Raw genomic sequence first — 26,555 nt, forward strand, 5'->3', positions numbered from 1 at the left:
GGAGCAAGCTCCTGGCAGGACCTGTGGCCCCGTGGAGAGAGGAGCCCACGCCAGAGCAGGTTTGCTGGCAGGACTTGTGACCCCGTGGGGGACCCACGCTGGAGCAGTTTGCTCCTGAAGGTCTGCACCCCATGGGAGAGACCCACGCTGGAGCAGTTCGTGAAGGACTGTAGCCCATGGGAGAAACTCGTGTTGGAGAAGTCTGTGAAGGACTTTCTCCTGTGAGAGGGACCCCACGCTGCAGCAGGGGAGCGATGAGAGGAGTCCTCCCCCTGAGGATGAAGAAGCGGCAGAAACACCGTGTGATGAACTGACCGTAACCCCCATTGCCCGTCCCCCTGTGCCGCTGAGGGGGGTCGGAGGTTGAAGCCGGGAGTGAAGTTGAGCCCGGGAAGATGGGAGGGGTGGGGGGAGGTGTTTTAAGATTTGATTTTATTTCTCATTCCTCTACTCTGTTTGGCTTAGTAATAAATTAGATGAATGTCCTCTGTAAATTCAGTCTGTTTTGCTCGTGACGATAATTAGTGAATGATCTCTCCCTGTCCTTATCTCGACCCATAAGCTTTTTTCGTTGTACTTTTTCTCCCCTGTCTAATGAAGGAGGGGAGCGATAGAGCAGCTCTGGTGGGCACCTGGCCCCCAGCCAGGGTCAACCCACCACAGCCATGACCATGCATTTCTGCTTCTGTCTGTTGCGTGTTTCTCCACTTTCTCAGATTAGCTGTGAGGAATCTTGAAAGTCACAGGAACATAATCTTCACTTTACTTAAGATGGAAGAAGTAAATCTTGCCTCTGCTCTGACAGTGAAACTCTCTCTTCTGTTCAGAGAACTTTCAAACATACTTTTGTGCTTTTTTTGTTTTCTGGTGTAGGAAAACAAATGCAGTATAAAGCTGATGAATTAAGAAAAGAGTAAAATTGCCACATCCTAAGGTTTTGTTACTGAGATGAATACAGAAGAACTGCAGAAGATCAATCATAAAAGCATTAACTTCCACTTTAAGTTGCACAGGTTATTAATACATCCCAAGCACTGAAATTGTACCCAGGGTTATACTTTACAAAGCACCTTAATGGAGCCTTTCCATCTGGAATTCTAATTGCTTTTCTCAAAGCTGTATTTCAAGGAGAGGTTTTGTCCACAAAAACACAAATAACTCCATTTTTCTTTTATGCTGTCTACTGATTCCTGTCCCTGTGTTCTTACTCATTCTCCTACTTGTTCGGTTGCTAAAACCCCTTTTGCTCTTTTGTCAAGTGTTAGATGTTCTATTTGTGTTCCTCACTCAAGTTGATTGTCATTGTCTGCTTCCAGGTTATTTTTACCTAGGATAGAGTACTGTTGTTACAGTATCTGAGGTATGTGTGTGTGCCTTCAGCTGGAGGATACCCCAAAAATGAGAATTAAAAGAAGTAGGCTTCATAATGCATTTGCCTTATCAGATTAACTGTAATGTTAATTGTACAATGAAGAAATATTGTGAAGAAAAAAACCCCTGTCTTATAAATACCCAAGGAGAATGTTATCTGCAGTTGGTTATTCTTATGTGAAACAAGTAAGAAATGTTGAGTACCATTTAAGAGACTAACAACTTTGATACCTGCAGAGCAATTTTTAGTGTTGAGATGGACTACCTCTGTTCTTCCAAAACATCTGCAGTCATGTTTGTGTATTTTCTCTTCAAAAGTCTTTACTGATTGAGTGCTCCTTCCTGAAGGTTTCCTACCTTCTCTTCCAAGCTCTTCAGTTTGTGGGTCCCATGTCAAAGTCAGCGCTACGTTTACTGCTATGTTAACTAGGTTTGACATCTAGTTTATAAAGAAAGAGATAATGCTTAATCAGAAAAAAATTTATTTTTAATTACTGTTTCTTTGCAGCGAGGACCTCAGGCGTTGGTTTCTTCAACAAGAAATGGATCTCTTGCGGTATCGCTTTCATGAACTGACTGAAGCTTTAAGGCAGAAATTCCTGGAACATATTAACCTATCTTTTGAAGCTGTAAGTATGTTACTTTCTGGATTTGTGTTACATAACATGGTGCCTGATGTTTTTTAAAATTCACATTAAAATAGTTTTAGTACTTCTGTTTAAAAAAATAAACAGTGCACTTGTGGCTTTAAAAAACAGCCACACAGAACTTCGGAACTTGGAGGATAGTTACGCCACAGAAATGAGGATTAAGTGATGTAATTTTGTGCTGCAACAAGAGAAGTTCAGTCTGCTTCAGTCAACCAACACCTAACTGAAAAATGTGTAATTACAAAAGCAGGTTAAAACCCGATGTCATTCTAGTTCTTTACCAACTTTTGAAAAACCTTAAAAATACCAAATCTGTGTAGACAAACAACTGTTGCTTTCGAGATGCTTTAGGGATATTACAGAAGAGTTGTTGCTGTTATATACTGCTTCATTTGTCTGAGTTAACATGTCTATTGCAGTTTCTGCATTAGTGATTTCAGTAAAATTTTGCATTGCAGCTATGAACTATTCTGTTAGAAAGCTCCAGCTTTGCCTGTAGCTCTCAGAGTAAAGTTAAATTAATGTACAAAAAAACCTCTTAAAATACTGCTTAATTAGAAGAACTTAAATATTCTAAAATATGTGACTGACTGATGCTTTCTATGTTGCTGGATTGAAAGATCTGGCAGCACTGCATGTTGATGATGAAAGATGACTTGTGCAGTGTTGAGAATGACATTGTCTAGCTGAACAGTAACTCGTGGCCTTTCCTGGGTCTCTGAGAGACTATTGAAAATGCCATTCCTTGGTTCAACAGACCTTTCAGGGAACGGTGTGTTAGTGGAGCCGTATTTCCGCTGCTTATTCCCCAGTCTGATTGTCCTGTCACAGTTTCAGCATTCAGGCTTGTGAGAATAAATTAATGTTTACAGGTTGCTGGAAATAGCTAGGAGTATGGCTTGGTTCTGTGCTATTGAATGTGCCTTCAATATGTCAAGATGATTAAGAAGGTATTATGTTCTTGCGCCTATTAAGGCAACAAAGCATCATTTAATTGAAAATCTACTTCCCTGCTTCTACTGTTTTTCCCCCTTCCAATCCTGGTGGGAATTTCGAGCAAAGCTGATCTCTCCTTACACTATCATGTATAAAGTATTTGAATATTACTAAGGAATTCCATATGTATCTGAAATAGGTCTAAACTCTATGGTGCTATGTAGGGGCTACTAAAAAATAAGGTCATTGTGAAAGCAGTGACGATGGAAATCAAACTTTGTGTTCCACCTGTTAGAAAAGGGAATGATCTCCAGGAAAAGGAAATAAGTTCTGATATTATAATGCAATCTCTGTATTACTGAACTGATAGGAGTTCTATTGGATTTTAATTGCTTAAGATATCTGAAGGAAGTTAGTGAAATTTCTTTAAAGAGAAGACAGATGCCTTGCATTTCCTAGATTATGGTTCTGCATTAGAGAATTGCAGTCTGAGGTAAGTCAGAGCTGCTGAAGTTCAGACCTCGGTGTAGTCTGGCCTAGCTATGTCTCCAGTTTACAGTTCTAAGAACCACTGTAAGAAGTGATTCTCAGTATTTAAGAACAGAACTGGTCAACTTTTTTTGTGGAGAGGGGGAATAAGTGGATTGTCTTGTACAGTTTTGTCACAGTTGTCTTCATTTACAGCAACAACAAAATGAAGCTAAACACTGAGAATTCAGTAACTGTCACTTCTCTCCTTTTCATGTTTGCTTACATGCATGGGACAGCGAGATGTGTATTCTTACAATTTTTTTGCAGAGCTTTGCAGACTAATTCCTGAGGTTTTTGTGAATTATGGACTGACAATTATTGCTTTATAGAGTCAAGAAGTCTTCAGACCCACTCAGGGATAATATTTAAGCAGCTGTTAAGATTTTCTTTAAAGACTGTAGTGCCAAAGATCTTATTTAGCAACTCTTTGGACAGAATGAAGTTGTTGACAACCAGAAGAAAAAAATACCAGACTCAGAATTTTTTATGACAGTCAGCTGCAAAGAATTTGAAATGATAGTAGTTCTGATCTCATGATTAAAGAGAATTTTTATCAAAGAACATGAACTTTCTGAAAATAAAAATGGAAATGAAATTTAGTGAAAATGAATGTTTTCACTTTTTTAATAGGATTTCTTATGTCCTGTTGCTGGCATTTATATTGCTAATGGAGCAAAATACATGGGAAGGGGTTTGTAAAATGTGTAAATATTTGCTCTGGGGAGCTGTGCCTGGTTATAAAGATGCCCTTTACTTGTAAAAAGGAGGCTATAAACTGTTCAAAGTATTCAGATCAAAGATGATGACTTCAGTATAATGAATTTGTGTTTGTATATGCATAGGATTATGATTGTTCAAAATTTTTACAATGTTTGTGAAAATAAGCTTCTCTGTATTTAGTATAAATTATGAAAATTGAAGCTTAGGTAAGTTCTTCCTTGAAATGTTTTTACAAAGCTGTCACTGCATTGAATTAGTCCACCTTTAATATTTCTGTGAGAAGCCTCTGGAACCTGGGCTATCTGAAAAAAAAAAAAAGGTAAGTTTGCTTTGGCTTTATATTTGAGACATTTTTTTGAACTACTAACAGGTAGATTGCATTTTAATCACTTGTACGAAATAGCTTTGGCCAACCTGTTTTCTGGCAAGTATGCAAGATGCCTGGACTGGTGCTGGAACATTGGTTCAGTACTCAAAATTTTACACTGCTCTGAAATATTAGTGATTGTATTCTCCTACCAATTTATGCTGACATGGGCAAGAGGTAGAGCATAGGGTATTGAATAAAATGTCAAGGAAGGTAGAGGGTAGAAGGAAAGCAGGAATAACAGTGGGGAAACAGGAATGATAGATCTCATTCTCACTCTTTTTTTTCTTTTCTTTTGGTGGTGGTGAGCTGTTAATTGTAACTACCATAGTATGAAATGACAGCCGCATTTGGTTCCTTTATTGCAACTTCTGTACATCTTTAATTATTTACACTTCTATTTTACTCCAGTGTAGATGTTCGACTGTGACTGAGATTGATATCCTACTGGGGCCATTGACAACTGATATTCTTCTAGTTGCTTGTAAATTGTAGAGGGTAAAAAGTTACATAAATGGCAGTGGTGTTTTCCTTTTCTTTAAGCATGGATATGTTAGGTTGGATAAGAAGAGGTTGTCAGGTCACTCACTTGGGTTGTGCCCAAGAATAGAGACTGATGAGGAATTTTACTCTTCTCAGTTTGAAAAACTCAATGGCCTCAACTTCTGAGAGGAATTATTCAACATCTCCAGCATTAACATGCTTCAGCTTTTGATTTTGGCCACACTTTGGATCAGGAGCAGAACTATTTTATTTATTCCTTTTGGTTAAAGCATTCTGTGTAGTGTAATGAGTGTTCAGCTCTTAATCAGAATACAAAACCATAACTTTTTTTTTTTTGCAGAAGAAGGTGTTTTAATGAAGTGCTATTTTGCTTGCAAATAGTACAAAAATAATACAGGCTAATGTACTTTGTGGTATCTGGGAGTAGCTGTCTTAATTAGTTCATTTCCGTTATTTAATTTCTAATGCAGTCATTTACTTTCTAATGCAATACCAACAGCTTTAAACTAAATAGCTTTAAAGCTGTTGGTATTGCATTAGAAAACAAATTATTTAAGATTTATGCTCTTCAGATACTTTTAAAGTTTTTCAGATGTATCTTTTTGATATCTTTTTAAAAATTAAAACATTCTATTTTGAAGATGATTTCTATCTTAACAAAATAATTTGTACACCTTTCATGAATACTTCCACCTCAAAATTACTGTATTGAGAACTTAATTCGGGATTTACCCTGTGTTTCCTCAGAAAATAAGTTGTAGTTGAACCATGGTGTCAAAAGTGATGTTTACAGTATAGCCTCCTTTCCACTAATTGGAAGGACACTAAAGAAATTTAACTTTTGAACTTTACCTTTGACAGTAGTTAGAACTTTTGGGGGCAAACAGAAATTATTTTCTACACACACCCACCCACTCATTATTTGGTAGATTATTTGATACGTTAGTTGGTAGAAGTCCCTTCCATGTGTTTTCCTGAGAGGGGTTAGTCTTGACTTGGGAGTGATTAGGCTTGGCCTGGGAGCAGAATTTGTTACATGACACTTTTACAACAACAACTCTTAGAAAGTAATATTTTTATCAAAGTATTATTAGAAATATTTACTAGCTCATTTAAAATGTAATTTTCTTGAAGGAGTGTCATCTAATTGATAGCCAGTTGTGGGATATTTCTCTTGATGTAACCTGTTCCTTGGGAAAATGGCAATTTGAATAGCATTTGCTTCATGTTAGTTAAGATCCTGCTGTCTTGCAAAAAGGATCGAGTTGTTCAGTTTAGAGCCTTGGATGTAAAGGAACATTTGCTGAACATTTCTATTCTGTAATTCAGCAGTTCTCTTGTTCAGTAAAGCTTATTTTTATCCTTATTTGACGCTTTAATTTCTGGACCTCATTCTGTAATCGTATCTATCTGACTTTTTATGTGATGGTTCATAAATGGCTTGCTGTGAAGTGTCCATCAAATTTAGAGGGAGAAGAGACTGCAACAGACTAGTTAATGCATGTCTTGCTGTTTGACAGAAATACTCTTGCCTCAAAACTAAGTTTAGTTTTTTTAAAAAACAAAACAAAAACACCACGCATGGATCCATGACTCACTCCTTTTTCACCTGGTCACATTAAGTTAATAAAATTAGTGTTATGTGGTTTGTCAGCCTTTGCACATGTACAGATGTGTCAGTTTCCTTGGTTTTGATGTTTCCTTGTCCTGTGTGTTGGGTTTGCGTGGCAAGGTTTTGGTAGCAGGGGGGCTACAGGGGTGGCTTCTGTGAGAAGCTGCTAGAAGCTTCCCCTGTGTCTGATAGAGCCAATGCCAGCCGGCTCCCAAGACGGACCCACAGCTGGCCAAGGCCAAGCCAATCAGCGCCTCTGGGATAACATATTTAAGAAGGAGAAAAAGAGTTAGAGAGAGCTTTTGCAGCCAGAGAGAGGAGTGAGAAGATGTGAGAACATCTGCAGACACCAAGGTCAGTGAAGAAGGAGGGGGAGAAGGTGCTCCAGGCGCCGGAGCAAGATCCCCCTGCAGCCCGTGGTGAAGACCATGGTGAAGCAGGCTGTCCCCCTGCAGCCCATGGAGGGAGGATGAAGGGTGTAGAGATTCCACCTGGAGCCCATGGAGGACCCCACGCTGGAGCAGGTGGAGACACCTGAAGGAGGCTGTGGCCCGTGGGAAGCCCACGCTGGAGCAAGCTCCTGGCAGGACTTGTGGGCGCATGGAGAGAGGAGCCCACGCCAGAGCAGGTTTGCTGGCAGGACTTGTGACCCCATGGGGTCCCCACGCTGGAGCAGTTTGCTCCTGAAGGTCTGCACCCCTTGGGAGAGACCCACGCTGGAGCAGTTCGTGAAGGACTGTCTCCTGTGAGAGGGACCCCATGCTGGAGCAGGGGAACGATGAGAGGAGTCCTCCCCCTGAGGATGAAGAAGCGGCAGAAACACCGTGTGATGAACTGACCGTAACCCCCATTCCCCGTCCCCCTGTGCCGCTGAGGGGGGGTGGAGGTTGAAGCCGGGAGTGAAGTTGAGCCCGGGAAGATGGGAGGGGTGGGGGGAGGTGTTTTTAAGATTTGATTTTATTTCTCATTCCTCTACTCTGTTTTGCTTAGTAATAAATTAGATGAATTCCCTCTCTAAGTTCGGTCTGTTTTGCTCGTGACGATAATTAGTGAGTGATCTCTCCCTGTCCTTATCTCGACCCACAAGCTTTTCGTTGTACTTTTTCTCCCCTGTCTAATGAAGGAGGGGAGTGATAGAGCGGCTCTGGTGGGCACCTGGCCCCCAGCCAGGGTCAACCCACCACATCCTGAAAGGAGTGCTACATTGCCTTTCTTGACACTTTAATATGGGGCATTCAGTACGAGAAGAAGATTGTATCTTTCTTTTTAGTGAACAAGAAATACTTACTAATCTGTTCCCTGTTTTTAGAGCTTGCTTGTTTTTAGTCTATACTTCAAGAATATTTCCCCCTGATATGTTGAATGGTTTTCTGTCAGAATAGCAGATCACGGAATGGTTCTGAAGGTATTTCAGAATGTTTTCAGACTATTCTATACTTTATGTACTTAAAAAAAAAGAAAAAAGGTTTTTAAGGGACAGTGCTGTCATCATCCAGATAAATACTGAAGCTTTTTATGTATGGCATGTAATTTTCAGCTTTCAAGGCACATTAAATAGTCTGTGTGCAAAGTCAGTCACATAGGGAGCACAGGAAATCCTTAAGCAGCACTCAAAAGAAGTAAATGCTGACATTTAAGGTGACAGAGCCCATCAAAGAGAATATGCAAACACAGGTGTGCAGTTGAGATTTACATTAATTTAGGAGATTAAAGCATTAAAATCTTACTATAAATGAGTAATTACAACAATGATGCCTGACAGTTTCTGGCAGTAAAAGCCACTAACATAGGGGTTTTTTTTTTAAAGATATTTAAAGGCAAATATAGTGACTATTTTAAATATAGTCATTGAAGAAAATATTTTAATAATATATTAAGTTCTTCAGCATATGAAGGAATTATGTAAAGTAAATGGTTTTACAGGTAAGTGACACTTGAGTTTTAACTAGAAAGATGTTCTTCTTTCTTGCCACAAGCTGTGTGCATCTGATGTTTTCCTTTGTTTAAATTAGGAGTGCTTGATTTTATTTCTGCCAGATTGTGATACAAGGCCTGTTTGGAGTTAGCTGACATTATGCCCAAGTCCCATTTTGTCATGTAACTTTATCAGTGAGGTTGGTTGTCTGTGGGGTTTTCCACATGTCCTGCTATGCATGCACCCCCTCGTTCGTCCCCCTCTTCCTACCCCAACCTTTTCACTTGTCCTTTTCCCTTTTTTCTTGTAGCTGGTTATGCATGCCCATATCAGAAGCCCTTGAGAAATGACCATACTTAGACTTCTTTTGTTACAGTAGTGCTTTTAGACCTTCAGTGTGAGATAAAGCCTAGTTTATCGATTTGACGTTCTGATAGCCTTTTTGACATAATGAGAATGTTTATGGCAACTGCCACAAGTTGTTATTGCAAAGCTTTCAATGCGTCTGTAAGTTTGAGGAAGACTGCAGGATATCTGGGTCATTGGTGTTCCTAGAAATTCCTGAATTAAGGTGTTGAGTTTCCTATTGTTCATGTATTTGGTCTTACAGGACCTAACATTGGGGAAGATATTAATCATGATGATGATGATAACCTGAAGCCATGAAAATAGAGTAAATTTATTCTTTCCTTCACTCTGTATGTTGCTTTATCTTTTTCTTGCCCTTCAAGGTTGTGTCTGTGTACGTCATATTGCACAGTAACTCCTAGACGTTAGGCTCGATTTTTGCATGCTTCTGAAATATTAATAGGCACCTCTAATACATTCTGCTTCTTTCAGCAGTTGTTTTAAGATATTTTGGAAAAGTGGTGAGAGTATTGTCTTTGGAGTTTTATTTACACTTTTTTTTTTTCTTCTAATATATACCAACTTGTGCTTTGTAGCATTAAAGGAGAAATTGGGTTAAAAGTTACGTGGTTGTACTGGTATTTTCACTTTGCTCAAGAGGTAGAAATGGAGTCCCCTGGATTAGCAACTAGCATACTGGTTGCTGTAAATTAGTATTTGGAGTAATGTTTTCTTAAAAGGAAACTCTTATCAGCAGAAGTCATTCCTTGTGAATTTAACTTACATGTTAATTTCTGTAATTATTAGTGCTTTCTTCTTTCCATGAATTTGACTTTTTCCTCAGCTGTTGCTCAATCCTTCTGTTCCCTAAAATAACAGTGAACAGAACTTGCCTCTTAATTGTCTTTTCATAGAACTTTTCATATAGGAACTGTCACATATCTAATTTTTAGACAACTGCCACATATTCTGGGGCCTTTAACTTCTAATTCTTGTAATAGGTCTGCCGTACTCATTTTGCTGTTCTCTCTTGTTTCTCAAATCAGTCAAGTCGTCCTCCTCCACTCACAAAGTAACCCCAGTAACTTACTCATTTCAGCATCTTGCATTCCTACTGCCTGTGTACAAATCTCAGTGGAAGCAATGCCTAATTTTGCTCTTAAATTCTGGGGGATTCTTCCATGCCATAGTCTGCTTCAGTGAAACTGATAATGCACTTAAGCTGTTCATAATCTTTCTTTTGACAGGATTTAAATTTGGAAGAAAATTTACTGTCTGTCTTCAAGTAATGAGCTCTCCTGCCAATATTATATTCAATACTTCATCACTAAATTAAATGCATTTAGCATTTTTAATGCTTGCTTTTTCTTTGTCCTAACTTCAAGTCCTTCTGGTGTTTCTTGGCTACAACTTTTTCTTCCTCTATTGAAACTATTTTCTAATCTACTCAGTCATGCTCCTCTTCTCTCATTGTGTATGGCTGTGAATATTTTTATTATTTTAACGTACCCATTCTGTTTCTGTGGTGAGGGCAATAGCATTCGGTTCTTCAAATTTTCTTCTTTTTCATGGATGTGTGTATCAGTGTTATTATGGTCTCAACCCTTACCTGATATTTAAAAATGCTTTTTTGCTACTACATCTTGGCTTTAATTTGTTTTTTGTCTTCCCTGCTTTCTCTCTTGGATGCTCTCCTAGCTTATGTTTACTGTAGCAAAGCTGTGCTTTTCCTCAGAACACCACTTACTACTTGGCACTGTCAGAGGTATCTCCTTCCAAACCCTCAACCTGAGAGTTTCAGCCTCTTGGACAATTTTAACTGTCCAAGACCTATCATTTGTTCTTAGACATCAAATGAAAGATCTGTCCTTTTACCATCTGCAGCTGAAGTTCTCTGTAGATCTGTGATATATCTTGCGTTGACTTAGACACAGTGAACTTCCGGTTCTTTCCTACTTGGTTCTTGTGAAAACTTGCCATGAAACTTGTTCATCTTAACCAGTCAGACTTTGTCTCTCTCTGGGGGCTGTTTAAAGGTCTCTTCTCTGTTCATGTGGACCAGAATGTTCTGTGGTTGCTTTCAAAATACTGCGTATTTCTCTTTTTGTCTGTGACTCTTTCAATAGCACTTTGAAGATGACAGTTTTTTCATTTGCATTGTGCAGGAAAACTTCACAGTTTTGCTTGCAAAGTCCCTGGCACTTGTACATTCTTGTCTCACAGTGGTGGTCATTGTTCTGCTGCTTTACCTTCCTTATAACTTTTTTTTTTCCTAATGTCAAACCTAACTCTACCTTCCAGGAATGTAAGTTTATTACTTCTTGTTCTATCCACTAATTGAGAAGTGAGTTTTGGGGTTTTTTTCCCTTCCTCTTTTATTTGCCTTCTACATATAAGGTTACTCTAATTCTGCTTTCTTGTTGTTTCTTCTTTTAGCCTTTCTCTGTGTGTGATGATTTGTCATTTCTGTGGATGTCCTTTGCTGTTTTTTAATGGGACATCTTTTTTTTAAGTGCAGTGTCAGCTGGTCAGAATATTCCAGCTTAACCATTACCAATTCTAAGATGATATGGAGATTAAATTTACATTTTATTTGCATTTTCCCCCCCCTCAATAACATGATATTGCAACTCCCAAGCTGGGCTTGGGGAGGTCTCACAACCGCTTTTCTCAGCGCTCCTGGTTAGTCAGCTCTTCCTGTTCGTACAGAACTGGCTCATATGTAGAACCTTGCAAACTCCCTGCTAAAATACAGCCTTCATTTTTAGACCAGATTTTCTTGTCTGATCCCTTGCAGTGTCCCCAGCCTCATGGTACTTAAATATGTAATCTGCTTCTATTTTAATGTATAAGCTAGTAAGTAAAATATTAAGTTTTAGTTTAAAATTAGATAATCACAGAACTTGGCTTAATACTTCCTATTTTGGAGTTAAATTCTTCCATGCGTGGCTTTTCCAATTCATTTTACACCCAGGTTACAGGAGATTCAGTAGACCTGTTTGGTCATTTGCTCATGAAAAGTCTCTTACGAGAACGACTTTAAAGATTTTTGACACGATACGGCACCTGCTTTTTTCCTTATCCCTGAAGTCTGTTGCGCTGTCATAAAGGCGGTGAGGGTGGTTTAACACAATTTGTTTTTTTGACAGATCCACTTGGGCTATTACTTGTCTCCTTTGTTTTTTCCTAAGTGCTATCAGATGCTTTGATTTGTTGCTGTACCTTTCCAGGAGTTTAACTTCATATACTGAAATGTGGAGTGGAATGGAATGTAAAGTTTTATCTTAAATTTATTTTTCAGTGATGTTCGGTCATTATCTTGATTGTTCTGACTTCTTCTGACCTTTACTTCATCTTATCTTCAGACTGTTCATTCCTTGAAATAGACATAATTCCCCTTTGTTGCTTCCACAAGAAACGAAAATTAATAGTTATTATCATATCTTTATCTGTGGTATAAGGATGATGTATAATTAAATTTAGATTCCCTGCAATGCTTCTGTGCTGTGCTATCTTTCTGCAGTGTGCGGAAGAAATAAACTTCAAAGTGTGGTATATTTCTTCTTGAATACATCTTTCTGTGCTGCTGTTTCCTCTCCACAGAGCATAAAAGATCCTGTTGAAGTTATCTTAGAACTTCTTTGCCTCTTGAAATTTAAAAAATATTATAACTTTTTTTAATAACTTTGAGGTTAGATGCCTTATTTTTGGGTAACTGCCAGTTGTTGCAAAATTAACCATCTTTTTTTTTAATGCTGTTATAAAGCACATTATTTAATAAAATGTTTGGATCACAGTAATGGGGAAGGAACAGCAGATGGGAATAGTCAGCTGGGGGAGCTAACGCTCTGTAATGCATCTGCCAGCTTTTCAGAGGGAAGAATAAGAATTGCAAAATAAAAGGAAAGAGCAAAATGCATTAGTGGAGGTTTTTTTTTTTTTTTTCCACAGTAGCTCTTCTTTGATGTTGTGATTGAAGTACTTTTTTAGCAGCTTCAAGCAGCAGAAATTAAACTTCTTTAATTTCCATTTTTATGATCAGAGCACGGCTATGAGAGACTTTCTGATATCACTATTATGCTTTCTTCAAAAGCATTTATCTCAGTAGTGGGGTAGTTGTATAAATATTTGTAGTTTAGCTTCTTGAAAAAAATGTTTTATGACTGCCTTTTGGGTACAGAAGATCCTAAAGTCAGATTTGGATTAGTGAGAATTGGGACTAGTTTGTGTCCTTAATAAGGACAGATGTAGATGAAAGAAAATACTCAATACTGTGTCTAGCTACTAAAAGGCCATGACTCTAATCATCTGTTTTGGTACCAGGTGTATAAACCAAAATACTCTTCTGATTGGGTTTATGGCTTGGCATTTCAGAAGCATTGAATAATATTCCTTTCCCAAACAGGATGGGGAAAAAGGCTTAAAAGTGGAAACTGTCTAAAGCCTGATTTTACTGTGTGGAAACTCATGCCAAGCTAAAACAGTAACTATGTCCAAGTAGGCTGCAATTTGCATTTGTGAAGGAAATTGTTCTGAATTTTAGTTCAGTTTCCTGCTACTTGAATCTTACATTTGTCCCTTTGCTTGAAAACCAACGATGCTTGTCTTACAGGTTGCAGCACAGGTCAGAAGTGATGCATGTCTAAGTGGGAAATAGTGTCTTATTGCCAAAGTAAGCTAAAAATATGTATTCTGTCACTTAGCTCCCTGCTTAAAGTCATAATAGGAACAAAATTGTATGTGGAAAGGTTTAGGAGTAGTTTTTGGTTGTTTTTTTGTTAAATGCTAGACTTTATTAAGACAATGAAACACGTATACCGTTAGCACTTTAGGATGAAAGTAACCTGTTACGTTTTTTAAAGTACTTAATTTCAAAGGAAGTAATAAATTTCTCAGTTTAATCATTCACATTTCAGAGGATAGATTTAATTGAAAACAAGTGGCAGCTTTGTTGCAGAATTGACTGTTCCGTTTTTAAAATTGGGGTTTTTTGTTCCAGATAAAGAAAAAACAACCCATTGATATCTAGGTTTATGGCTACCTCTTGTAGTTGACTGTAGTTACGTGTTAGGGGAAGGAAAATCCTAGGGAGACCTCTTTCCTCAGAAGTAGCAGCAGCGTGGGAATCCAGTTCAACCAGTAGGTAGTATTCTTTAGGTCATTGAACTGCAGCCTGAGGATTTGGTAGGCCAACTAGCAGGTCTGTTTGCTTTACAAAAGACATTAGTTTGCAGTATTACTAACTGGTTGCAATCCAAAATAATTGGATTGATTGCAAAGCAACCAGAGTGTTCTAGTGAGCTAACATTGTGAGGGATGGGTAGATGTGGTGAGGTTTGATTAAAACATTTAGGCTGAAACTGAATTGTAGTATTCTCTTATAGACGTTTTAAATAAAGCTTGATTCACAGGAGAGTATAAACACGTCTCATAAATCTAAGAAGGAGAAGTGTTGGCTGGAAGGACGGGAGAACGTGCACTTGCCATTTTTTTGTAGACTGGCAGGATGGATGGGGAGGAGTCTTTTATTTACCCTTCTCTAATGGATACTTGAACTGTAAGCATGACTTTGTTATTAGTCATGGAGAAAACTAGTATTCTGCTGCAGTAATTCTAGTTGCATGTATTTATTTGCACATATGGTGTTGGTGATGTTCTATAAAATTGTGGAATTAAGTGATAAATGTGATTGAAGAATATATAGCTACTGGGGATGTCCCTTTTCACCTTCATAAACATAATGCACAACAGTTTGTAAATGATGCAAAATGCTAATTAAAAGTTTTAATTTGGTAATCATCTCTGTTTGATTAGAAACAGATGCTGATTATCTGCAGCAATCTAAATGGACCCTTAGAAGGTAGCTTTTATTGCTTAAAATTGACTTGTGAAACTAAAGTCAAACTAAGCCACAAACTGTACAGTTACTTATGCCCTCTTTAGTGCACTAGAGCACTATGATTCTACTAAATAGCCTTGTGCAATTCATTGTTTGAGTTAAATAGGACCGTTAAAGTCCTCTCTAAGGTCGAATCCTGTACCGGGTACCATACACGCTTTTTCTGGTTTGAAGTACGTTCTCTTCCTGCTTTGAAAAGGTTACGTGCTTTGAAGTAATAATTGCAATAAAGGCTGCAATAAAAATGAGATGATGAATAAAAACATTCTTCTGCCTAATCTAGCTGAAAAAAAACAGCCAGTATTTGCAATACAGTCTGAATCCTGAGGCAGATGTGCTGCTGTAACCCTGGATTTCTAAAGTCATGTGAAATGGCAGCTGTTCCAGAAATGCAGTGGAGAGTGGATGTCTTCTACACAATGTTCTTCAGCTTATGATAGGAGCAACAGCTTGTGTGATAGTGTGCTCTGGCACTCAGTGGTTGACCAGGGGACACTTGACTGCCATTTATTTGATGGCTTGGAAATGATGAAAGAACAGGAAGTCCTAACCTGATCCCTGTAGTTCCTTAGTTCTTAGCAATTGGTAATCTTGGATTCCTGAAAGAAACTTAGTATAGACAAGGAGAATGGTGTCATCAGGTATTCTCTCTTTTTTTCTATAAATATTTTAGACATTCTTTTGGGACATAAGGGAAGAGAAAATTGGGAAATCAATAGTGTATTTTTAAAAATTATATTCATATAGTATTCAAGAAGAAAATAAATTCTTTGGATAATCAAGGTATTAAGTTCTTTTGTAGTGGTTGAGGTTAGGAATGTTTCCAAAATGAATTTATTTTTCACATAGCAGTGAATGAAGTAACTTTGGAAATGTTTATATTGTGCCTTCATACAGCAGCATAAAAGCTGATAGGATAGTTTGCACAGGATGTAATTACACTGCAAGTAGAATTTACTAGCTGCTGTTTTGGGTGTAAGCTTTGTAAAATGGTCTGTAAACACTGAAATACTCTTTCCTGCTAATCCTGTGATTGAATCTAGAGAAACATTTGTTAACAAGTTTCTGTAAAATTCAGTCTGATGCTAGCATCCTGATTTGTAAATGGAAGAAAACTCATTGCCTTATTTCTCATAAGGATCTTCTGTTAGCTCTTCAGTCAAGTGTGACTCTAATATGTTTGTGGTGATGTTTCTAGAGTAATCTGTAGTAATTGCTTTTGTTCAGCTTTCCTTTTCATGGATGTAGGGAAATGTTTGTCAGGAATGTAGGAAACTGGGCCTGTGTCACTGAGTTTCTCTGTGATTATGGTAACCATGAGTTAGCTGCCTAGTTGAGGAAGATCCATGAAATGTCCTGTCCATTCCCACTCCTGACTTTAAAAAAAGCCCAAACAACATTTCAGTCAATGGAGAAGAATACATAATAATTCCAAGTGCAGCCCTTTATGTTTTTAGGGGTGCCAGCAACCTGAACTTGAGCTAACGTAGTAAGTTGTAGTACCATGGCAAATACCATTTTCTTAATTTGTTTGTGGCTGGCCAAAACAGAATTGATATCTCTTAAGAAACACTGTCATGAGATTTGTGAACAACAGACTTATGAGCCTCTGGAATGTTTTATTTAAGACTCTTCACGCTCTTAATTGGTAGGACATCTGGGAGTGATGCCCTTTCCTAATCAAGCTAGTATTCATTAACCAGCTGAATACACTTTAAATTTACGTTCTTAAATTTAATCGTATCTAGGTTAATACTTTCGCATACTAGTTCAAGCTCGGTTTGTACTGTGCTGTGTGGCAATGGAGAAGATTGACAAGGACATGATTAATCTGTTGGATACTTAAAATTGCAGTATAGCGCAGTATTGAGAGAGTGGCGCCATCTTTTTTTGAGAAGGGTGTTTTGCCACTTGAGTACCAGCTGCTCAGTGGCTAAAAGCACATTTTAAAAACTTCACTTTCTAAGGACACCAGTAGCGTGTCCGTGGAAATACCTGAAGCTAAGTCTTGGAAACGGACTTGTGCATTAAATTCTTGTTCCTCACTGAGAGACTTAGAAACAGCAAAATTGTTGTGCATATATAGTAGTATAATGTGTGCATGCATCTTTGTCTCTTCATTAAAACAGAGTGAGGATATCAAATTTATTTTGAAGTTTTTGGACTGCCTCATTGCCAGTGTTTGTTTAACCAAGCCTTACATATTAAATTATTCATATTTTAATCTAAATTTATGTTTCTTTGTGTTTCCTGGACAATTCTGTGATTAAAATCAATGAATAAACTGCACATAGAAGGCAAGAAAACTAGAAATAATACAACTTGTCCCAATCCTTCCTTCCTTTCCCCTCATGCCTTCCCTTTTTATTCCTTGATTTTTCTAATTTTTCAAAGTCTCAAAAAATTATGATGAAGTGTTGAATTGTTTCAAGCTACAATATGAGACCCACTGTCACTGAAAAGGGAAGATCCTTTTCCTGCTGTTACTGTTCTTTACTTGTGCAAAGCAAAGACTGACTTGGTGATAAGCAGTTTCAGTTTATTAAACTGGCAAGAACAAACAAGGCAGAACTAGCAGATTGTTTTCTGTGGGGTGAGTTGAACCAGTTTGGTGTGGAGGGTCAGATAAGCACCAGATGATACCCTCAGAAGAATCCTGTTGATTTTTTAGTCTTTTGTACATCACATTGTTTTATCTGGCAAACACCATTGAGTGCTGTCAAAAGTTAAGTAGTCTGTCTATCTTTCTGATCTTGATTAGAATCCTAAAAGCTGTATTTAATTGTGTCTAATTTTTAAATGATTACCGGAATGTGTTCTTGCAGGTGCCATTTTAGGATGAAATTATTAAATGTACAAACTGTAGTGTTCTTACTAAAATTTAAAAAAAAAAAGCTTTTCCAGCTTGCATGAACCAAGAAAAATTGAGATACATGGCTCGTGATGTTCCCTATACAGAGTACAGACATGACCTAGCTGAAAGCTTGAATCTGAGTTTAGACTATTAGGAGCTTATTTTCATTCCATTGCATCTTCAATCAATTTTACACAATTTTATGTGGAAATGGTGAAATCCTTAATGTCAATGCAAGGTTATTTTTAATGTTCTGGTCTTTAGGGAAGCAAGTTTTATTTTTAAATACATTCTGGAGTCATCTGCCAGCTTTAGTTAGGTGCTAGGGATATCCTTGTTTCTTATTCCGCACTGTCTGTTAGTTGAAAACATGAAAGCAATGGGAATTTGGTGAAAAGGCAAGAAACAGAGTGTTTGTAGGGCTGCATAACCTATAAGATACTTGAGGCTGTAAGCAAGTTATTTAACAGCTTTATAAGTATTATTTATTTATATGATAAGTATTGATTTGCAATAATATTTGCATTTGTTTAAAAAATACAATTTCTGATGAAACTGTATTTTTTGTAACACTTTCCACAAACTTATCCAAATCTTTAGTCATGGCCCATTAACCTGTTTTTCTGGAGGTTTCACCAGGACCATTTTTACCCCAACAGTGTTGTGTTTTTTTTTTTTTTTTTTTTTTTGCTAGGATGATGCAAGAAAATATAAAATCACTGTGACTTTACATCTTTACAAGATTGATATGGTCAGATTACCAATAAAGAAGGATCTGGACAGCTTGTGAAGTTCGGAGTCAGTATAATTATTTTAAGTGTATATTAAGATAAAAGAAACCTTGAAATTAAATGTAAGACTGAATAAGATGGTTTTATTGATTAAAATGAGCAAATTAATTTTTAAGAAACAAATAAACAAGGAATCCTTGCCTTTCCCCCTGTCTCGTTCTCCCCCCAACCTGCAAGCCTGCCTGTAGAACAGTCACTGGGCTGTTTTAATGGCTTTCTGTAAAAAAAACCCCATGTGCTTGGTTCAGCTTGACTTTTCTTAGTGAGGTACCTTAGAAGAAAAGATGCAATTGTAACCACTATAGCTGTACGATATGTTGTACTGTTTTTATTAGAAGGCAGTTTCACCGAGGGTTTGGAATGACATGGTAGACTGGGCTCTCTTAAGCAATTTCTAATAAGAAAGCATAAACCAGTTACATTTGAAAAATGGAAGTCAGTGTTCTGGAATTAAAGTAAAACTTTGGTCTATACAAGGTGAAAAACAAGATTGCAGGCTTATGTAGTGACTTAGATTTATTCTTAAACAAGAAATATATCATCTGGAAAGAGTAGCAGGGTTTTGGTAGCGCGGTGTGAAATTTGTATATAGTTCCAGGTTGTCACGTTTGAAAAGCGGGAATCTTTCAAAGACTAACAAAAATAAAATTGTGAGGGTATTTTATAGGATGTATTTTCTTGTATCATTTACACAAACACATTTAACTGTTTTGATACAGCTACTTTGTTAAAGAAAAAATCATTTCCTTACAGGCTGTTTTTCCCTGGAGCATTAGGTTTTCACATGCAGAAATATAATGCTACTGTGTTCTCTGTCTTGAAAGTTACATTCTTCTGCCTTGCTGGCAGCTTTATTATTATTTTTTTTAAAGCTGATTTTCCTGAGAGAGTACTACAGATTACATCAAGACGCGGACAGGGTAACCATAAGCCTTTAGACATTGCTGCCTTGGCCATTTCATATGCATCTATCAAATCACTTTCATAGATTTGCTGAGCTACTTCTCCAAGTTTGAAATTAAAAGGTCCTTCCTATGACTTCCAAGGACAGTGTTTTGTTTTGTTTCATTTTCTCAGTTTTTCAGCTGAGAAGAAGGAAAAAAAATCTTGTTTAAATGTCCATTTTACTGCGAAGAAGTGTTAGTCAACAAATTATTCTGCTCCATTCACTGAAGAAACTGAACTGCTTATCACATCCCTTTTCATGGAGAGGAAGGACACCGAGTGCCTTTTTTATTTTGCGTTTGGACTCTTGGTATCTCTTGCATGTGATAGTCTTGGCTTGGTTCCTGACTTGTCTCTAAAAGCTCCTTTGACTGCAGCCTTATATCACCTCTCCATAGATATTGGAGGACATGTCCAGTGTCTGTATAGCAGTGTCACACAAAGTGTTAGACTTGGGTGGCATCTGTGTCCATCTATGTTTTGGGAAGGTATTCTGTGTTCCTTAACATTTAATCTCTTCCAGGTAAAGACTATTTCTGGAATAACTTATCAAGAACATATTGTGTAAATATTTTAAGAGTGTTCTTGCATGTAGTTAATTTACTAGGTATAATTGTTGGATTACCAGTGTCTGATTTGTTTTATCAGGGTGGATTATTTATGATTTATTTTTTTTTTTTTTAGGTTTTAAAGCCTGAGCTTAATAATGAATTAAAGCAAAACAATTTGATTTCAAATGTTGTTGTTAATTGTTTTCTGTTGAACAAAATAATGCTCTACTGAATAGTAAAATAATTAAAATATGCTAATTTTAAGTGTGGCTTTTCTGCTGTTTGGTGCTACCCAAAACGTACATTATCGAGTACTTGAAAAGCATAATATATATATATTCATGTGTATTTAGTATTTAAGTTTTTATATTAGGAAATGTAACATTGTCCATGATTTTTCAAGCTAGAAATACCTTAAGATAAATTAGAATAGTGCTGCCTAACTTACCTGTTTTAAGAACTGTGAAAGCACTAACATTTAGAGAACAGTAAATATCTCATTGTTGTTGCTCCTCAGAGAGGGAAAAAAAAAAAGTGAGAAATCCATGAATACAAGATGATATGTCATTTTTTTAAAAGTCTGGACTTAAAAATGAACTGAAATGGATGTTTTTATTAAAAATCTAACAAAGTTGTTTAAGTCCTTACTAATTGCCAGTGAGTCATCATGCTTTGCTTTAATGCATGCAATAAATCTAGATATGAGCAGGGATTGTCATGTTTTATTTTGAAGAGCTTGATTTTTAAAAAGCATGTTTTTATAGTTCTTGCATTAACGTTTAAAATTACTATTATATTTTAAAATCTACACTACTGCTTCAGAAGGAATGTTACTTAACACTATTGACCACTAGTGTTTTGCTGGTTTATGCTTAGTTAATTATTAGTGATCACCTGCTGAATATGTAATCATTCTTTTTCCCTTGTCAACTAAAGTGATGATATATTTACATATTAAGTAATCTTTTAGCTCACATGAATTAAAAAAAAAAAGCCTTATTTTGAAGTATTTCAGTAGTTTTAAAACAAGCTCTTAATTTTAGATTAGTGAAGACCTGAAAAATGAATTGGCAAATGACCTGTGTTCATCAACCCCTGGCTTTAATAATAAAATGAAAGACCAAATGTTCTATAAGGTAAGTAGAAATGGGTAAGTTCCACAGACTTACGTTCATTCTCTTTCATTTAAACTTGGAGTTAGTAATTTTAAGTTTACTTAATAATGTAAATGAGAGTTCCTCTTCTTCATGGTAGTATAAGGCTAGAGTGAGAGACTGGGAGAATGAAGGGAGCTTTAAACTACCATTAATGTCTTCTGTTCTCTTCTGCTGTGCCTCGTCTTAAGTTAAAACTGTCTTAAGTTTTAACATTTCCCAGACAAATGACTTAACTTGCCTGGCTGACGTACCGTTCAGGATGGAGACATTCTCAAACATCTGTTGCTGGAACAGTTGGACTTTGGTCTGATTTGTATCAGTCTGAAATTCTTTTTGCAAGAGAGCAAGGGAGAGGAAAGAAGTATTTAATGTAGCCCACTGATTCCTCTTTGGAACAAAGTTAGTTGGGTTCCAGATCTGTTTCCAAGACCTTTTATATGTAGCTTACACGAATCAAATATTTCAAGATGTCTGAAACAGGAGGCCAACAGAAGTTCATTTTCAAATATCAAATGAGTAACTGATGCAAAGCTACATAGTTGGGCTAATAATCATAGATGAAACTTTAGAGTAGCTTATTTTGCCTAGTTGTGTGATTTCCTATAAGTAAACAATATTTTCCCACCAAAATAATGATCAGCTATTCCAAAGTCAACATTTAATTTCAAAATCTTTGGGTTTTGCCTGGATAGAGCTTTGTTAAAAGACAGAGAATGACTTAAAAGCTTTACTGATCCATCTTGAATCTTAGGGTTGTAAACATTATTACTGCATTATTTTGCTATTCTACAGGGTGGATTTTTCTTCTTTCTCAGGTTGGACTTGCAGATGCTGTGGATCTATTTAGAGCCAGAAGAGTGTTTATTAAAGACGGCTTTGCGTATGTGCCACTGAAGGAGATGGATGCGATTGTTTTGAATAGCTATAGAACAAAGTTATCTAAAGCACTGGCGGTAAGTCTGATAAAGTCTGACAACTTTACAACTTTTGTTGTGTTGTTTAGTGACACTCTTGGACAGTAGCCTTTTGGATTTTTAAATTTATCTGCTTCCATCTGGAGAATACCAGAAACCCTATCAAACGTGCTGACAGCGCTAAAAAACAGTTCATTATGAGCTGAGAGTTCATTAATTTTAAATGAAATTTAGCATGTGGTGTGCATTGTAAAGAAATTTCTCCTAGAGGATTTTAAAATTGTTCCCCTCAGAGAGAGTAATGTGACATTCAAAATGTTAGGCCCATACAGACAACTGTGCATTCTCTTTGTATCAATCTTTTCTCTCACAACTTTTTGCAACACTTTTTTGTTGAAACAAGTAAAATAGTGATTTGTTGGTGGGTTTTTTTCTTTTTTTCTTTTGTTAGTGAGAACTGAAATGAGGATAAGTCAGAACTTGTCAGGCAAAAATAGTGTATTCATTGTATGAATGTTTGAGGTATCAAATCTAGTTTGGACACCTATGGTAAATACTGTATGTGAATGCTCTTCTGTTAGCAATCTGGCGATCAATGTAAGAATTGCTAGTTTTACAATATTAGACTCTTCACAAGATTTAAAAGTTGGTGATCATGTATAATGCACAGAATTTGAGTCCTAGAAAATACGGCATTTAATAACACGAAGGCAGTTTGGATTACTTTTTAAAAATGTTTTCAAAGCCTTGTATTGCTATGTCACATTAATATCAAGGTTGGCCATGAGTGTTTAGTAAACAGTGTGAAGTAAAGATGTGCTTCTTTAAGAAGCTGCCAATATGCTAATTTTCTAATTTGTTAATTTTGAATGTAACTGGAGTCTGTGGTATTATTTAATATGCAGTGACAATGACGACACTCTTATGTGAACATTTCTATGAGAACTCTTTTAATACAACTTCAACTGAAGGATGTCTCTAGTTGATGCATAATGTTCTTGCTGATAGCTGGTAACACTTGTGGGGAATTTAAAAACAATGAATGTGTTCTATAGAAATGTGGCTAAGTACACAGCTTATCTGCATCTATTCCAAATACTTTTGAGGAGTTTCATGGACTTCTGGAATTTGCCTGTTGTCTGAGTAGCTGAGGAGAAATCTGAAAAACAGTAGGAACTGTAATGAGTAGGCTACCTGACTTTTCTTTTGGCAGAAAAATCTGCAACTTTTTCTTATGAGCACACACTATCTTGTGTAGAATTCATTTAACCCAGATTACTTTGTTAAAACCAATAGCTGCTTTATAGTAAAGAAGCACTTCTTTATGTTATCCTCTGTAATCACAGCTTAGAAATTTTATAGAACTATGTTTTAAGTTACTGCAGTATTTCAGATTTGCATTAGTTTTTAGTTTAATACATATGTTTTGTTTATTCAAGTTCACCGTACTTTAAGAGTAAGGAATAAAAGATGATTAGTGATTTCTGACTATTCCAAAGCTTCTGATTAAAGTTGTGGGATTTTGATTACTAGTTTAGTTTGCAAAACCACATTTAATAAGCTGTTTCAGCTAATTTTAGCCAGCACAGTGCACTACTAAGAGATACTAGGAATATTATTAAATTGAGTCTTTTGGAAATGAAGGTAAAAAATCCAGCATGTGTTACAGAGGTCAATCTAATGTTATTCTGTTACACCAAACATACCATAACTGGAGTGTTACACTTGGTAGCTGGATAATTAGTGTAGTTCTCACTGGAACAAAACTATAGTCATCAATTACATTTCAGTGAAAGTATAAGAATACACTTTTATAGAAAGGATTGTACATAAGGAATCTTTTTCAGATTTAAAGATGGTAACAGTTTCTTTTCCACAACATACAAATTGGGAGGATAGTCTTTAGCAAAGTACCCTTTTTTCCCTCAGTCTTATTTGGAGCGAAGACGCACGTTTCAGAAGAAGTTATACTCCAGTATTGTTTGTGAAAAGTAGTTGTTGAAATACTGTTTGGTCTGGGCTTAAGTTTTGCAAGTACAGCTGGTTTACTATAGCTTGGTACTGCTTTTGTAGCACATGGATGTTTGTATGTGTCTGCTGCAAAAGAGAAATCAATGGAGAAATGGTACTGAATTTCAGGCACTATGACAGTATAGAGGTCTTCATGACTTTGCACAGAAGTTGTGCATTGTGGCTAGACTTAATTAAGAAGTAATAGAGCCTTAAACAGCATCACTGATTTGTTGTTTAATTTGTCTTTTAATGAATGTATTTGATAACATTACTACTTTGGTAAGCATTACTTACGTGTGCTTTTGGGAGTATGTTTTAGTGGTTTTGCAGCATCTGTCTGTTTGCACTTTGTTTGGACTGTCTAATGGGCAATCCTTGGTTTATTAGAATTTGAGAATTAAATATCTTAATGGGCTGATAATCCAAATTAGGCTTGAATGCTCTTTCTAAAGAAGTGGTTTGTATCTTCACAGGGCCATAAAATTAGGCTAAATACTTGTTTCTTCTGTGGGGTAGTTTGACTTTGCCCAATACTTCTGGCTTTGACAGTCTATTACAAGCTTCTAAAGGACAAAATACCCTGAGTATAGATAGCGCAAAGATAGTCTTTCAGGCACATAGTTTTGAGGAATCTTTCTTACAGCTCTCGTTAGTGGTTCAGTTCTTCAATGTTAAAGCAGCATCATTTTCTACATGTGGGCTGTTTGTGTGGTGTTATTGATTATTTGTACTGCGATGTGTGTTTTGCCTCTCGGAGGTTGTTTGGTGCTACTCCAAGCAGTCACATGCACAGATTTTTGGAAGGAATTATCCCTACACAGGAATGATTTCATGATAAAGGCCTGCCCTGTCTTTTCCGAGGTGCCTGTTACACTTTAAGGGAGTGTGCTTGTGCTAAAGCTACTTTTCCTAGGTCTCCAAAGCATTGAATAATTTGGGTGGTCGCTCAGCCTTGCTGCATTGCTCACTGCATTGCAGGCTCATGTCACCACCGTCCTGCATGTTACAGGGTGATTCTAGCCAGGATTATAACGGAGGAATGTAACGAGAGTGAATTGATGTGTTGATACTGAGCTTTGAGAGAACAGTAAATAATTCATAGTACTGACTTTTTAAAAAAAGACTTATGTTGACACTGGCACAAATTCAGTTTAATCAGAGTTATGTTTTAATTGCTTAGTAGTCAAGCCCATGCAGCAGTCCTATGTTTTGTTTCATCCTTTAAAAATAAGTTTGAGATCTCGATTATGTGGCCATTGCTTGAGGCTCGGTAATAGGAGGAGCTAATACTATTTGAGCCTTCTTGACAATTGCAAATGCAACTGAAGAGGTTCATTTTATGTGCAAAATCAGTACTGCACGGACCTTCTTTCTGTATTCTCTGATCCATTTGATAGTAAATAATTTCCTTTGTGCCATTAATGATGATTAAACTGTAGAAAGCCTAAACATTTTCTCTAGCTCATGTAAGTTGTAGTATTAGCTCTACAATTGTTTTATAACTTAAAGCAAACTTTTATTAATTCAAATTGCTGTATATTTTATTCATGAGGGGTTCACTGTGTTTGGGCTAATACACAAACATTTCTGCAGTAATGCTATGCTGCATTTTGGTAATTTCAGTTATAGCCATGCAGTGAACTTAGGTTGTGAAATTCTTGGCAGTATTGGATCTTCTTTTTTGAGGATAGTAATTTTAATTTTTGATTTCTTGAAATCAGAAGATTTGGCTAAGTGTCGCGGTTCAGACCTGCAGACCCATATCAGAACTGTGTTATACTTGATACTGCACAGAGGAGTGCTCTGTGCACTCCACAGAGAAAGCTGAAATGGGACAAAGGAGGGAAAAGAGAGAAGAGGCTGCTGAATCATTGCCTAGGACATGCCTTTATCAGCAGTGTCCTCAAATAATTGAGAAAATGACTTAGTGTTACATTAGCAGTTGTCTGACTTGTTTGAACAGAGGTTTGCACTGGACAGCAGTTTGCCTCCACAATTCCTGCCCTGTGTGGTTAACTGCAAGGGCATAGGGGTGGACTACATCTCCCACCTGCTCAAAGTGCTGCAGTGTTCAGTGTGAGCTTCCCTGTAATGGCTGATTCCCAGAAATAGCATAATTTTTGAAGATGCATTTAATTTTTTTTTTTAACTACTTTTCTTATAGTACCATTCATACTTAAGGACTAAAACAAATACTCTTCCTGTGTGATTGATCAGAAAATCCTTTATATAGAGATTATGGTTTCTCATATTCTGTCTTTCTCATCCTACTTTCCCCCGTCATCGTTTTACCCCAGCCAGCAGCTGAGCACCACGCAGCCGCTCACTCACCCCTTCCCATCAGCATGGGGAACAGAACTGGAAGAGTTAAAGTGAGAAAACTCGTGGGTTGAGATAAAGACAGTTTAATAGGTAAAGCAAAAGCCGCGCGCACAAGCAAAGCAAGGAATTCATTCACCACGTCCCATGGGCAGGCA

General features: G+C 37.0%; 1 protein-coding gene across 1 annotated transcript in view; it reads left to right on the forward strand.

Annotated features, from left to right (window-relative positions):
- Positions 1–26,555, forward strand: part of PRIM2 (DNA primase subunit 2) — a 119,731-nt gene that overhangs the window by 5,467 nt on the left and 87,709 nt on the right. The window contains exons 4-6 of the mRNA XM_075747397.1: positions 1,880–2,000; positions 21,038–21,130; positions 21,967–22,104. Of these exons, the coding sequence (XP_075603512.1) occupies positions 1,880–2,000; positions 21,038–21,130; positions 21,967–22,104 (352 nt within the window). The remainder of the gene's footprint in view (positions 1–1,879; positions 2,001–21,037; positions 21,131–21,966; positions 22,105–26,555) is intronic.

This window comes from Balearica regulorum, chromosome 3, assembly GCF_011004875.1.
Source record: "Balearica regulorum gibbericeps isolate bBalReg1 chromosome 3, bBalReg1.pri, whole genome shotgun sequence".
Classification (NCBI taxonomy): domain Eukaryota; kingdom Metazoa; phylum Chordata; class Aves; order Gruiformes; family Gruidae; genus Balearica; species Balearica regulorum.